General features: G+C 36.1%; 1 protein-coding gene across 35 annotated transcripts in view; it reads left to right on the plus strand.

Annotated features, from left to right (window-relative positions):
• Positions 1-14,353, plus strand: part of kcc (solute carrier family 12 member kcc) — a 108,022-nt gene that overhangs the window by 38,006 nt on the left and 55,663 nt on the right. For 20 of the 35 annotated variants that reach the window (XM_073957131.1, XM_073957138.1, XM_073957145.1 and 17 more), the window contains exon 2: positions 8,466-8,608. In XM_073957131.1, coding sequence (XP_073813232.1) covers positions 8,494-8,608 — 115 coding nt within the window. In that variant the 5' untranslated portion in view covers positions 8,466-8,493. Of the gene's footprint in view, positions 1-8,465; positions 8,609-8,699; positions 8,739-10,072; positions 11,355-14,353 lie in introns of those variants that run through there. The other 15 variants (XM_073957124.1, XM_073957129.1, XM_073957126.1 and 12 more) reach the window with 2 other exon arrangements.

Raw genomic sequence — 14,353 nt, forward strand, 5'->3', positions numbered from 1 at the left:
GTCACTAAAATGCTGGGACGATATCACTTGAATGGGGCAACCAATTTGGTCCAAACTTTGGATCTCCTAATATTTTATCAAAATTTAGTTTAACTTCTAAAATGGCCCATATCGGGTACCTGCCCTACAAAAGTTCAACATTTGTGTCTTAGTGCAGTTATTTCCTATTTCACATTTTTGTCGGCAAGTTCAAATTTCCAAAAAGGGCCACAAAATTCAGAAGATACCATAAATACATTCGATCTGTCTTAATGTACCAAAAATCATTGATGTAGTATCAATTTTTTTTTTTAATTTTTTTGAAATGGAAAAGACTATCAGTTATGTGATGAATTTCGAATCGATTTGCAATGAAAACGATTTGCCCAAAACGAGTGAATTGTTTTTAGATGTGATGGGATCCGCATCGAATTTCAATTCCACGTTGTTTCAATTTCATTAAATTCCCACAAACAAAAAACGGATTGGTGATCCCTAAGAAGAAAAATAGAAATAAAAAACACTTTTTTAGTCTTGGCGATGGCAAAAGCCGAAAAAATGTAAACAAATAAAATAAATTTGTGTTCTTGTTTAAATTGGCCTATATGGAGGTTTAGTGTGGAAATTCTTGTCCAATTACATGAGGAGAACTTTACAAACAGTCTAGAGGAAAGAAACATGTTCAAAGTAGATTTTTTGATCCGTATTTTTTTTATCGAAATATCAAATATTTTCTTAACAAAATATACTAAATATAAGGCGAATAATTGTAAATTTATCTATTCTATATCCGTGTTTAAATTTCAAGCTTTTTTTCCTAAAAAATATCAAAATTCATTACATCGTTTATAAATCGACCACAAAAATATGACCGTTTTCAAAACGAGAAAAATAAACGATTATCGAACTGCATCACACGTCTTTTTGATAAATTTTTCCATAGAACAAAATGGAATATGAAACCGATATCGAAAACAATTCGATGTCGGAAAATGTACATGCATCACACCTACAGTCGTTTTTGACTCGTTTTGAACTCGAAATCGATTTCCATCACATACCTGTATTTTAGACATTTTTCATGATATACACTTTCACACGGCCAAAATGTGCCTCTCCGAAATAATGGTTTTAAACCCCAAGTATGTTTGGACGAAATCCATTTCAGACAATTAGTAATCGATTTAGCTATGTCTGTCTGCTTGTCTGGCTGGTTGGAACACATTATAACTCTAGAACGGAGTAACCGATTGGTTCCAGATTTCCGCTAAAATGGTGTTCACGTTAACTCTCAAAGGTCCAAACTAATCGCAATATATACTAATAAAAAAATAAGATCAGTAGTGCGATTATCTATCTTTTTCTATATTTTTTTAGTTAACCGCAACAATAATCGATAAAATTCAAATTAATTCGGTAGTTAACGACCAATACAAAGTAGTCGTAAAGATCTACCGATTGCAACAGTGTTGTCAAGATTTATTTGAACTTCTCATTCGTAATTTTGATTTTTTCGGTAGCTAAAGAAATGAGTTAGAGAATCGCACTACAGATCAGATAAGATAAAAAATAGATCAGAATGGAATATGGTCAACTAATTCAGAGCTAATATGGATATGAGAGAACTCTCCTTTGTTTGTGGAACAATTATTCCATTCCTTCTGGTATCTAATCCACAAAAATTCAACACTTTTGCTCTTTAATCCGAATAAAATTTAATAGCAAAAGGTAATTCGTTCGAAACGTCCGTTAAGATAAATGCCTAAAAAGTCTCTTTTTTTATGGGCAAGTTCTTAAGTTCAAACAAAACCACAAAATTCAGACAACATAATTCTTGGAAAAAATTATATCTGTGGTGGAGATGTTTCAATTCACACAGGCTAAGGATATATCTCTGTCGATAAAGCCGACTGACCATTTTTTACATGTTAACTATCGGGTTCGTCAATACTTCCCGAGATAAGCTCTCTGGAAATTTCCTAGAAACCAATGAAAGTGGATTATTTTTGATTGCGTAGGTCCCAGGATTGTCTTGTCATTTATGTCAACCTCCGACTCCAAGCAATTTTGTTAAGACTCCGGCTGCGACTACCAAAATATATTCATATTCAGAATTCACATCCACGTGAAATTTTTTTTCACAAATTTTCACAATAACTCTCGAAGTAACCGATTTGGTCCCTAAATAAATAATTTTTGTTTCCGGTTTAAGATCAGCCCATAGATGGAAGTCTGAATTTCTATCCGAAGGTCTGCAAATGTGAATAGGTCAGGACAATGTCTATAAAAATCATAGAATTACCACAAAACTCTAAAATAAAAATGAATATATTTTACAAGTCCTGACAAACCAAAAGATTCTTTAAGACACAGCCTGAGGATGTTTTTGTTAAAAGTTTGCTCAGAACAAATAGTTCTTCGATGATAACAAAACATTATTTTTGGGTTTTGACATTTACTACTTATTTTACATTTTGTACAAGTATATACATATATGACGTTTTTGACAAATCGCTCGCTGATTGTGGTTTTATCCATCATCCATCCGATTACATGTACATACATACATATATTAAAACTTTCTGCCAGTCGTTTGACGTCACTTCCCTTGTAGTCTTTAATCTAATTGTTCTGTTAAAACAGAATCATGGCTATTCGAAGTAGCCGTTTGTGGTTTAAGTTTGCAAAATAAAATAAAGTTAGTGGTACTTTATTTATAACAACTAAGCCTAAATATAACAAAAAAGGACTAAAAGCTACATACATATTTGAAAACCATTGCAAATCAAGAAGTATTCATACACATACAGTGTGTTAAGTAAATGTTTTCGAATATTTTTTTTTTTTGCATTAGTTATAGAATGCCGTAACGATTTTGTAAAAATTATAGTTTATATTCACGTTTTAAGGGGTTTCTACACGTTATGTTTTATGCATAACGACTGTCACTTTTTACAGATCTGATTTTGTACCATACAAAACCATGTGTGAACCAGACAAAAATGTCAATCCATCAAAGTATATGGGTATACATACGATTCTTTTACGAATAGAACGCTCTATTCTTCTCTATACAACAAACGAAACACGGCTGTTTTGTTTCTTCACAATATAAATAACGAAAATAACAGAAAACGATTGAAAAATAAAATTTTGCCTTGCGGAATTACATATTATTACAATTTTTCAAAGTCTTGCCAAGCACTGATTTAAAAACACTGCGCAACATTTTTAAGTTAATCTTGTGCAAACAATTTGAGCTGAGGATTTTTTGAAAGTATAGACCCAAACAAAAAACCCTGAAATCACGTTGTTTTCAATATATTTTTATACCCTCAGCATTTATGCTAACTAGGGTATATACTCTTTCATACGGGCAAAATGTGCCTCATCGAAATAATGGTTTTAGACCCAAGTATGTTTGGACGAAATCCGTTTCAGACAATTTGGAGTCGATTAAGCGATGTCCGTCCGTCTGTCTGGCTGGCTGGAGCGCACGATAACGCTCGAATGGATTAACCGATTCGGTCCAAAATTTGGCTTTCGTAATATTTTGCCCAAACTTAGTTTAAGTTTGAAGATGGGCTATATCGGTCCACTCCTTCTGGTACCTCCCCTCGAAAATGTTCGGAATATTTATGCGCACGATAACTCTTGAAGGAAGTAACCGATTTGATCCATACTTTCCACATCGTGAAATTTCTACTAGAATGATAGAATGATTTCTACTAGATGAGGTTCCAATATGGACTCAATCGGTACACTCCTTCGGGTACATCCCACACAAAATTTCGGATAAGTTCAGATAAAGACCTGCTCTCGAATCGCTTTGATTTTTGTTGCAACAACTTGTATTCATTCCCCCCCCCCCCCCCCCCATACCACTGTACAAGTTTCATCAGGGGCGAGTCCACACTTCCTGAGAAAATAGCCTGAAAGATCAAAAAGCCCCTACTACACCGTGTGTAGTGGATGGAGCGCGAGATAACTCTCGAACGGATCTGCCGATTCGGTCCAAAATTTGGCCTTCGTAATATTTTGTCCAAACATAGTTTAAATTCAAAGATAAGCCATATCGGTCTACTTCTTCAGGTAGCTCCCCCACAAAAGTTCAAAAATGTTCGGAAAAATTGTGCGCACGATAATTTTTGAAGGGAGTGACCGATGTAATCCATACTTTGGACATCCTAATATATCTACCAGATATAGATCAGGTTCGAATATGGACTATATTTGTCAACTCTTTCTGGTACCTCTTACACAAAATTTCGGATAAGTTCACTTTAAGACCTGCTCTCGAATCACTTTGATTTTTGTTGAAGCGATTTGCATTCGCTACCTCCATTACGACGGTAAAAGCTTTCTCAGTGGTAAGTCCATATTTCTCGGGAAAACAGCCCGAAAGGTCTAAAAATTCCTATGTGTCCATATGTGGCGGTCGGAGAGCACGATAACTCTCGAATTGTTCAACCGATTTGGTGCAACATTTGGTCTTCGTCATATTTTATCCAAACTTAGTTTCATGGGGCAATACCGGTCCACAACTTCCGGTACTTCTCTCCAATATTTAAAACATGTCACTAAAATGCAAGGACGATATCACTTGAATGGGGCAACCAATTTTGTCCAAACTTTGGATCTCCTAATATTTTGTCAAAATTTAGTTTAACTTCTAAAATGGCTCATATCGGTCTTCCCTAATGGTACCTACCCCACAAAAGTTCAACATTTGTGTCTTAGTGCAGTTAATTCCTAATCCACATTTTTGTCGACAAGTTCAAATGTCCAAAAAGGGCCACAAAATTCTGAGGAGGCCTTAAATACATTCGATCTGTCCGTAGGTGAAAGTTTCACTTCACATTGGCTGAGGGTGTATATCTGTCGGCAAAGCCGACTGACACTTTTTTACATGTTCAGCGACCATTTAATAAATATGTCAATAATGTAGTGAAATCCGAAATAAACAAGAAAAAAACATCAGACCGCTTTGCCGACAGAGATATACCCTCAGCCTGTATATATCGATACAATTTTTTCCCAAAAAACGTATGTATTTAGGGGTTTTTAAAAATTTTGGGACTTTGAACCGACAAAAATGTTGATTAGGATTAAAGATCAAAAGTTTTGCGGCGGAGATACTAAAAGGAATGGATCTCCAGCCACTACAGATGGTGCCATAGTTTGTGTGGGAGGTACCGGATGGAGTAGACAAATATGGTCTATATTTGAACCTGATCTATATCTAGTAGATATATTAGGATGGATAAAGTATGGACCAATTCGGCTACTCCCTTCAAGAGTTACCGTATGAACAAATTTTCCGAACATTTTTGAACTTTTGTGGGGGAGGTACCTTAAGGAGTGGACCGATATGGCTTATCTTCAAACGTAAACTATGTTTGGACAAAATATTACTTAGGCCAAATTTTGGACCGAATCGGCAGATCCGTTCTAGAGTTATCTTGCGCTCCAACCACCTCACACGGTGTCATATGGTTTTTTGCAACTTTCAGGCTATTTTCTCAGGAAGTATGGACTTGCCCCTAATGAAACTTGTACCGTCGTATGGAGGGCAGTGAATACAAGATTTTAAAACAAAAATCAGAGCGATTCGATAGATGGCCCTAAACTGAACTTTTTCGAAATTTTGTGTGGGAGGTACACGAAGGAGTGGGCCGATTGAGTCCATATTGGAACCTCATCTAAGTCTGGTAGAAATTTCACGATGTGCAAAGTATGGACCAAATCGGTTACTCCCTTCAAGAGTTATCATGCCCACAAATTTTCCGAACATTTTGAAACTTTTGTGGGGGAGGTACCGGAAGGAGTGGACCGATGTAGGTCATATTCGAACTTAAACTAAGTTTGGACAAAATATTACAAAAGCCAAAATTTGAACCGAATCGGTTCATCCGTTCGAGAGTTATCGTGCGCACCAGCCAGCCAGAGAGACAGACAGACGGACATTGCTAAATCGACTCCAAATTGCCTGAAACACATTTCGACTAAACATAATTGGGGTCTAAAACCATTATTTCGATGAGACACATTTTGCCCGTATGAAAGTGTATATACCCTCGTTAGCATAAATGCTGAGGGTATAACAAAACCGAGAAAAAACTGTGTTTGAAATACGTGTTGTAAAAGGTATGATGCAAAATACCGCTGAAACAGCATGAAGTAAGCATTGTAGAGTTTCATAATGTTCTGAAGAATTGCTAAGAACTTTATTTAGAATATTTTTGCAAAAGGTTACTTGGTTCAACTTACAATAGTTTAGCTGATATTGGCCAGAATTTCAGCAATTCTGTAAAATTATCTATATTTTCCCGATTTTTATCCCCTAGATGGAGTTTTTCTTATGTGGTCTATTCAAATGATAAGTTCTACTGGTTTAGAGCTACAATATGGCCAAAGACAGCAAGGCTAAATTCCTAAGACAGCAAAGCTAAATTCCCTTTCTGAGATAGAGGCCCGATTAATGCAAAAACACTGTAATTTTAGCCCGGTTTAGATGAGGCCATAAAATACGAACTGGATCTGACAGGTCAAACCCCTACTAGGGTTTTTGTAGTCTCAATGTGTACTTTTAACAAGTAAGAAAAGCGTTAAGTTCGGTCGGGCCGAACTTTTTATACCCACCACCACAAATTTCAGCCATTTCGGTGGATTAATGTGGCCACAACCTTTAAAATACCGAAATTCGGAAGGTACCGTTCTATGGGGGCTATATGATGGCGTGGACCTATACCTACAAATTTCTGGGGGAAAGTTTCATACGCCTAAAGAAGACTAAATACCAAATTTCAGCCATCTAGGTGTGATAATGAGGCTAAAACGTTCAAAATATCGAAAATCGGGAGATATTGTATTATGGGGGCTATATCAACACGTGGACCTATATAAACGTTTTATGGTAGAAATGTTTCTTAGCCTCTGGAAACACAAAATACAAAGTTACGACCGATTCTTTGGTCAAATGGGTCTAATACATTCAAAATATATTAAAATGACGCGTACTTTATAAGGGGCCTTATGTGGGGGCTATACCAAAACGTGGACCTATAGAGCCCAACTTTGGTAGGAATGTTTTCTGGCCTCTGAAGACACAACATACCAAATTACAACCAATTCTGTGGTCAAATGGGTCTAATTCATTCAAAATATATTAAAATGACGCGTACTTTATATGGGGCCTTATATGGGGGCTATACCAAAACGTAGACCTATATAACCCAACTTTGGTAGGAATATTTTTTGGCCTCTGGAGACACAAAGTACCAAATTACAAGCAATTCGGTGGTAAAATGGCCCAAATATCTTAAAAATTCCTTAAAACGACGACGCGTCACGCGTCATTTTGTATGGGGGCTATACGAAAGCGTGGACCTACATAGCCCGCTTTCAATACCAAAAGTCCTACGTAAATATAACATATTTTCCCAAAATTTCATCAACCTACGTCAATCCGTTCGGACGCTAGAGTGATTTCCACAGACGGACAGACGGACGGACATGGCTATATCGATGTAGAATTACACGCTGATCAAGAATATATATACTTTGTGGGGTCTACAATGATTATTTCGGGTAGTTACAAACGTAGTGACAAACTTAATATACCCCCATCCTATGGTGGAGGGTATAAAAAATGCATCTAGAAGTTGTTTGCATTTTCAGTGTTGAATAGTGAAATATTATTAATAGGTACTTAACAGAAGCCGATGCTAACCTGTCGTTTACAAACGACAGGTTTAGGCAGACAATAGCAAAAATACAAACCTTTTTCACCAAAACATTTATAAATTTTAAAATACATATTGATTAATGTACAAGTGTATTAGTGAAAAAGGTTTGTGTCTTTGTTATTGTCTACTCAACATGGTATGGGTGTGAACGCCAGGTAATGAACAGAAAACAGAAAACAGAAAATTCTTCATTATATTTAATTCTACGTTTTTTTGGTTATTTTTCGAGATTTAATTCAATAGACGTAGAAAAAAAATGAAAACTTTCAAACACAGTTTCTTTTGGTATTTTACAAATAAATAAAAAATATTATCATTTTATTCCTCCAAAAAGATTTCCTTGACAAACTATATGTACATATGTATGTATATGTACCACAAAACAAAAAAAAGCAGTAATGTGATTTCTACTCAGTTGCTGACTTAATTCTTCAAACAAAAATTGTGATGTGACATTAGCCAAAGTTTTTGGTTTGTGGTTAACATTTTGTTTTCATCTGAATGGCATGTAGTTTTAAAAAGTTTATAAATGTTATGCTCTTTTAGTGGTAGGCCTCCAGCAGGCAGTTGGGTGTGTGTGTGTGACATGGACCACAGAAAACACTATCCATGTACTTATTATTCATCATAAATAATTTTAAAATTAAAAAAAAAATCCATAAAATAAATTCTCGATTCCATTGTAGTTTGCATTTGTATTTCATGTCCATTTTTATTTTATTTTTTATTTATTTGTAGAGCTGTGCAAATCGTAGACGCAACACACATGACCATGACGGATAGATTTAAAGTAACAAAGACTGAAGAGAGTGATGCTCCACCTGATTATCTCTTAGAAGAGTCATGCACTGGCAAATTATTAAACGATTTAAGTGATAATGGTAAGTGTTTTTTTCATCTATTTCTTCTTCTTCTTTGTACTAATACATGTACTACAACTATTACCAACAACAACAACATTTACAACAATAGTTGTAGATTTAATCCCTTTACAAGGATCAAACGGTAAGGGTAAGTATGCTAAACAACAAAAACAGGAACAATTGTTATGTGAGAGGAAACAAGGAACAAAAAACACCTGTATCAATGGATGGCTATATCAATCGTTTTGAGCTGGCCACTGAGTATGTGAGATAACAATGATAATACGAGGTGTTTTTGATTGGGTTTGTGTGTGAACATATTTATACACACACACATATATGAAAAAAACTTTGTTCTTCGTTTAACCTACATCTGTTTGCCAATATGTGTGCGTTTGTGTGTGTTCCTGCTGCTTTATGCCCCCTGATGTACCACCTATAATAATTGTATGGAGAGCTTAGCTTACTGCTACATGTTTCTATGTGTGTGTTACTGACCTACTGCTCGGTTTTTGCAAAAATTGCACACTCACACACACACACTTACACTAAAGAATCAAATGATTTTGTACGTTTTTTATTTTTCTTACATCTGTGTTATGTTTTTTCTGTGTCTTGACTCAGTTTTTTTGCAGCTGCTTGCTGCTGCCAGCTACGATTATGGAACAACATGTGTATTTGACATATGCAGACAGCACTTGTCACATACATTTTGCTCATGTTTATATATGTATGTAGGTGTACATATCTATATCTTCGTTTTATATACACATATCCGACTTTGCTATCCATGTCTCCACTACTAGGCTCTCGATTTTCTTGTTGAGCAAATCATCTCTTTGCATGGCTGGCTGGCTGGCTGATAAAAATCTAGGGATGCTTGAATGGCGTTAATGGTCAACATGAAAAAACTTACATAATTTTATACTGGGGAGTGGTTATGCTAAAGCTTTTTTGCTGCCTGCCAGCTTTGCTTATTCAAAGGTATTTGCTGTTTTTTGAAGGCAAAAACAAGAATCCCTAGATTTGCTCGCTCATTCATCTCTTGGCTGGCTGTGTGTGTTTTTTTGTCTGTTTCTATTTATCTCACGTTGTGATTGTAAAAGCTCCAGGGATGTGGAGAATGAGTTGTGACAGGATTTCCCAGTGACCCACAATTGTGTGAAATTAGAGCTTTCTCCACAAACTCTACGTTATGTTGGAAATATTATTTATGGCAGGACTGACCTCCGTAACATGTTTGTTTTGAAAGCAAAAACGGTGGCACATAATGTAATGCTTTGGGAGAGGGATGGATGGGATGACAACATGAGATGTGATTACCCAGCATATTTCTTCGTTCGCTCTCTGTCTCTCGGTTCGTGTGTGTTTATGAGCAGACACATTTGGCAATACTGGTGCCTAATGGCTGTTTAAGCTTTTAAACACATCCTTTTCAAGGATTTTTGAGATGCGGTATGCTGCTGCTCAGCACATTTTACCAGTCTGGCTGGCTGGCTGTTTACTACGCAGGTCCTCTATCCAGCACAGCATGGACCACACTCTCATCAACATTCAATTGCTAACGCAGCAGCCAAGTCACAGCAATTTTTCGTTGTTATTTTCGGGGAAAACTCAACTCAGCCAGTTTAGTTCGAATTTTCACCAAGTAGCACAAACATTTGACTCTTAATATTAAGCGCCACTCGATAAAACTAAGCCTTTCGCAAAAATGGACTAAAAACCAGAAACCAGAAAACTTGTAAAAAATCATTCAAAATCCATTTAAAAAACACACACAATCTAGGGAAGCAAACAACAATATCAAGTTTATCCACTCCCCTTTGAACAAAATTGAAAAAAAGTTTGTGGTTCTTTTAATCCCCGGACATTGCTATTAATTTTGTATTCGCCTAAAAATCGTGAAAAATAAAATGATTTTGAAAAATATGCATTTATTTATTGGTTAATGTTAACGTTTTTAAAAAACCTCAAACCAAGAACAAAAAAACTGAAAAACCCCAAGCAAAATTACATAAGCAATTTACTTTCTAAACGGGAGCTCGGTAACCTCCTTTCCACGGTTAAACAAAAAAAGAAAAAAAAACACGCCTAAACCTTAAGCCAAATCGCACACAATTCGAAAAATTATTTAAATTTAATTTTATAAAAAAGAAAATAAATTGAAAACCCAAAAAACGGTAGCCTACAAAACCAAAGATGAAATCCTACATCTCATACAAGGATCTATGGAAAACGCAAAGATGTTGAAAATCTGAGACCAGGAGCTGTTTGAGACACTGTCGTCTTCGTTGTCGCCGTCATCGCCATAAGTTGACACTTGGAAAAGGGAACAGCATTCCACCAACAACGCCAGACCAAGATAAATGGGTGTCTAACGCCGAACACAAATCCCCCACAGTCCCAGGACGAAGAACAGAAGAAGACGAAGTTTTACAAGAAGGCAAAACGTGTTGTGAGAATTTGAAACCCCAGAAAGTGAAGAAAAAAAGGATTTTTTTTTTTTGCAAAAAGAAAATCAGGTCTCGCGTAACTGATTCGTCTTTGGATTTACGTGTGTGCGTGTGTATGTGAGTGTGTTCGTTCCGTACATTCGTTCGTTTGAAATTTCGTTTTCGTTGTTGTCGTCGTTGGTGCAATACCTATTAAACTACTGCCCCCCTTTCATCTCCTGCAAACATGACGGAAAATAATGTGGGAGAAGAAAATTCATCCGCAATGGATACAAAAATAAATGAATCAAATACTGAAACTAACCAAAATGGTAAGTCGAAACGAAGCGAAACAGAAAAAATATAACAGCAAAAATTTAAAATTGACTCAAACACACTCACAGCCAAATACAGACATTTGTGTAGGTACATCATAATACAGATGCTCGCTCGCTCGCTCGCAAGGAAGAAGAAAGAAAACAAAATTTACCCAAATCCCTTTATTTTCCACTGAATACCTGATGTACGAGTACATATACACACATAAACATGCAAACCCAGCAAACCAATCGTACCGACTTCGTAACGAAATCGGAACAAAATGTCGGACGTATCGTCCGAAATCGTAACGATATCTTAACGAAAGTTGTATGAAGTGGTTGACATAATTTCGGAACAAAATGTCGCAGCGACATCGGATCGATTTCGGTCCGATTTCGTAACGAAATCTGAAGAAAATCCTTAAGAAATTCGGAAAGGAAATTTCTATCCGACATTCGTTCCGAAATCTGAACGAAATCGGTACAAAATCTGAACTATTTCCTCTCCGAAAAATCGTTTAGAAATCGGAACGAAATCTGAACGACTTTGCTTCCGAAATTGTTCAGACGTGTCGGACATCAGACATTTGGTTTGCTGGGAAGGCATATTCAACAAAACACGCGCACACACACACCAGCAAGCTGTGTACATCTACTTTTCATTTTCCATTTTCATTCAATTGCAATTCACAAAGCATTACCCCCTCCCCACTTCCCCAATGAATTTTCCGAACAAAGCTAAAAGGAAATTTTAACACACTTTAAGTAGATGTGTGTGTGTTTTGTTATTGTCTAGCTGTCAGCGTTATTAATGAAAAGCAAAAAACAAGACAAAAACAACAACAGCAATAATAATTAAAATTCTGTCAGGCATGACACTAGACCCCAAGTACTAAATTCGATAATCTACATATTTTACATAAATTATGATAAAAATCACTCTCTCACACAATCACTGCTCAAAAAAACACACACCAACACAGAGACATACACACAAACAAGCTTACGTTTGCACATAACAGAAATCCTTATACACTCAACAACAACAAAAAAACATGCTTATCATCAGCATATCTAGTATAAATCCCAATACACCACCTTTCACTTAAGCAGCTTCGCTACGCTCATCAGCTGTAGCTGCAAAAAGGGCCAAGTCTCCTTTTGCTTCAGCAAATCAACCTAATCCTTTTTTGGGTACACTTGCAAAAGAAATTAAATACAAAATACCACACCTGTTTCTCAACTATGTATGTATGTATTACATACATATGTAAGTGAGTATTTGATAAATATTTTTGGGTTGGGGGAGGGGATACTCAGATATCCGCTGTTAGGCATTTGACTTGGTCAGTTCTGATGGTTGCTCGTCAACAAGCCATTCACAGCCAGCCAACTAGGCGTATGTTGAGACACCGTCAGGCACCGTCTCAGTATATCTGCGTGTGTATGTGTCTGTATCTACTATTCTTGGCGACAATTGGGACAGTGTTGCGAATCCAGGAAAAAAGGAAATTGGCGAAAATACATAATATGTAGTCACTTAAATCGGAGAAAGCAATGCTAAAAATGTTGGGGTATATCGGCACAGAAATATGTACGCTTGTATGTATGTATGTACAAATCAACGGATATGTGAATACATACACACTCTGAAAATGAATACTTCAACATGAAATTTGTTATTTAGTTTTGAAATAGTTTATTTAACTCTATCAAAATAACAATCACAATAGAAGGGCAGGGGTTGATCTAGACGTTTGAAGTTCGAATAAATAAATCCTTGATGCTGAAATGATACTGTCAATCCTTATAATAACTTAATAAAAAGTTCTGTTGAGGTTGAGGTCCTGCCTTCACAAGTCAAAATGTTGATTTTCCACACAGTGCTGGCACAACTGGTTTTATGTCTTTTTATTCACATCCTTTTGGATAGAATGATTATATTTTGTAAGCGGAAGGCAACTATTTCTCTACAGTTGAAACATAACTTCTTTATTGTCCTAGTCAAATTGATCTAATCATTTATTCAAATATACGTATACCTCATTTTCAATTCACTCGTTATGTGAAGTTTCATCAGTAGGACGGCCCAAAAAGGGCAATTTTTTTTTTTTTTTTTGAAACGTCATTCCATTTGACCCAAAAACCTTATATATTAAATTTTATGGCCGAAGGTGCATTTTCACGAAAATTTTCTAAAATCTGCATTATGGCACTATATAGCCATATCGAAATCTGATCCGATTTTCACAATTTTTTGTACCCAGCAAAAAAAATCCTAACTAAATAATAAATTAGTACTTTTTGGCAGTCGTAACTACTTTCAAAACCCCTAACTAACCCATTATTTTAACAAGGGCATGTCGAACTAAATTACTAGATATTCTATTAGCAGAAGAATGAATAACTAGTTATTCTGTGGCCACTAAAAGTTGAAAAATAAGCTAAAAAAATTTATATTTTTAGAACAGTTGAGGTGAAATTTGTTTTCAATTTCAACACACATCATATTTATACCCTCAGCATTTATGCTAACGAGGGTATATGCACTTTCATACGGGCAAAATGTGCCTCATTGCAATAATGGTTTTAGACCCCAAGTATGTTTGGACGAAATCCGTTTCAGACAATTTGGAGTTGATTTAGCAATGTCCGTCCGTACGTCTGTCTGCCTGGCTGGAGCGCACGATAACTCTCGAATGGATGAACCGATTCGGTCCAAAATTTCACTTTCGTAATATTTTGCTCAAACTTAGTTTAAGTTCGAAGATGGGCTATATCGGTCCACTACTTCCTGTACCTCCACCACAAAAGTTCGAAAATGTTCGGAAAATTTGTGCGTACGATAACTCTTGAAGGGAGTAACCGATTTGGTCCATACTTTGCACATTATGAAATTTCTACCAGACTTAGATGAGGTTCCAATATGGACTCAATCGGTAAACTCCTTCGAGTACCTCCCACACAAAATTTCGGAAAAGTTAAGTTTAGGACCTGCTCTCGAATCGCCA

Source organism: Musca autumnalis, unplaced genomic scaffold (assembly GCF_047663935.1).
Source record: "Musca autumnalis isolate F117 unplaced genomic scaffold, ASM4766393v1 scaffold_5, whole genome shotgun sequence".
Classification (NCBI taxonomy): Eukaryota; Metazoa; Arthropoda; class Insecta; order Diptera; family Muscidae; genus Musca; species Musca autumnalis.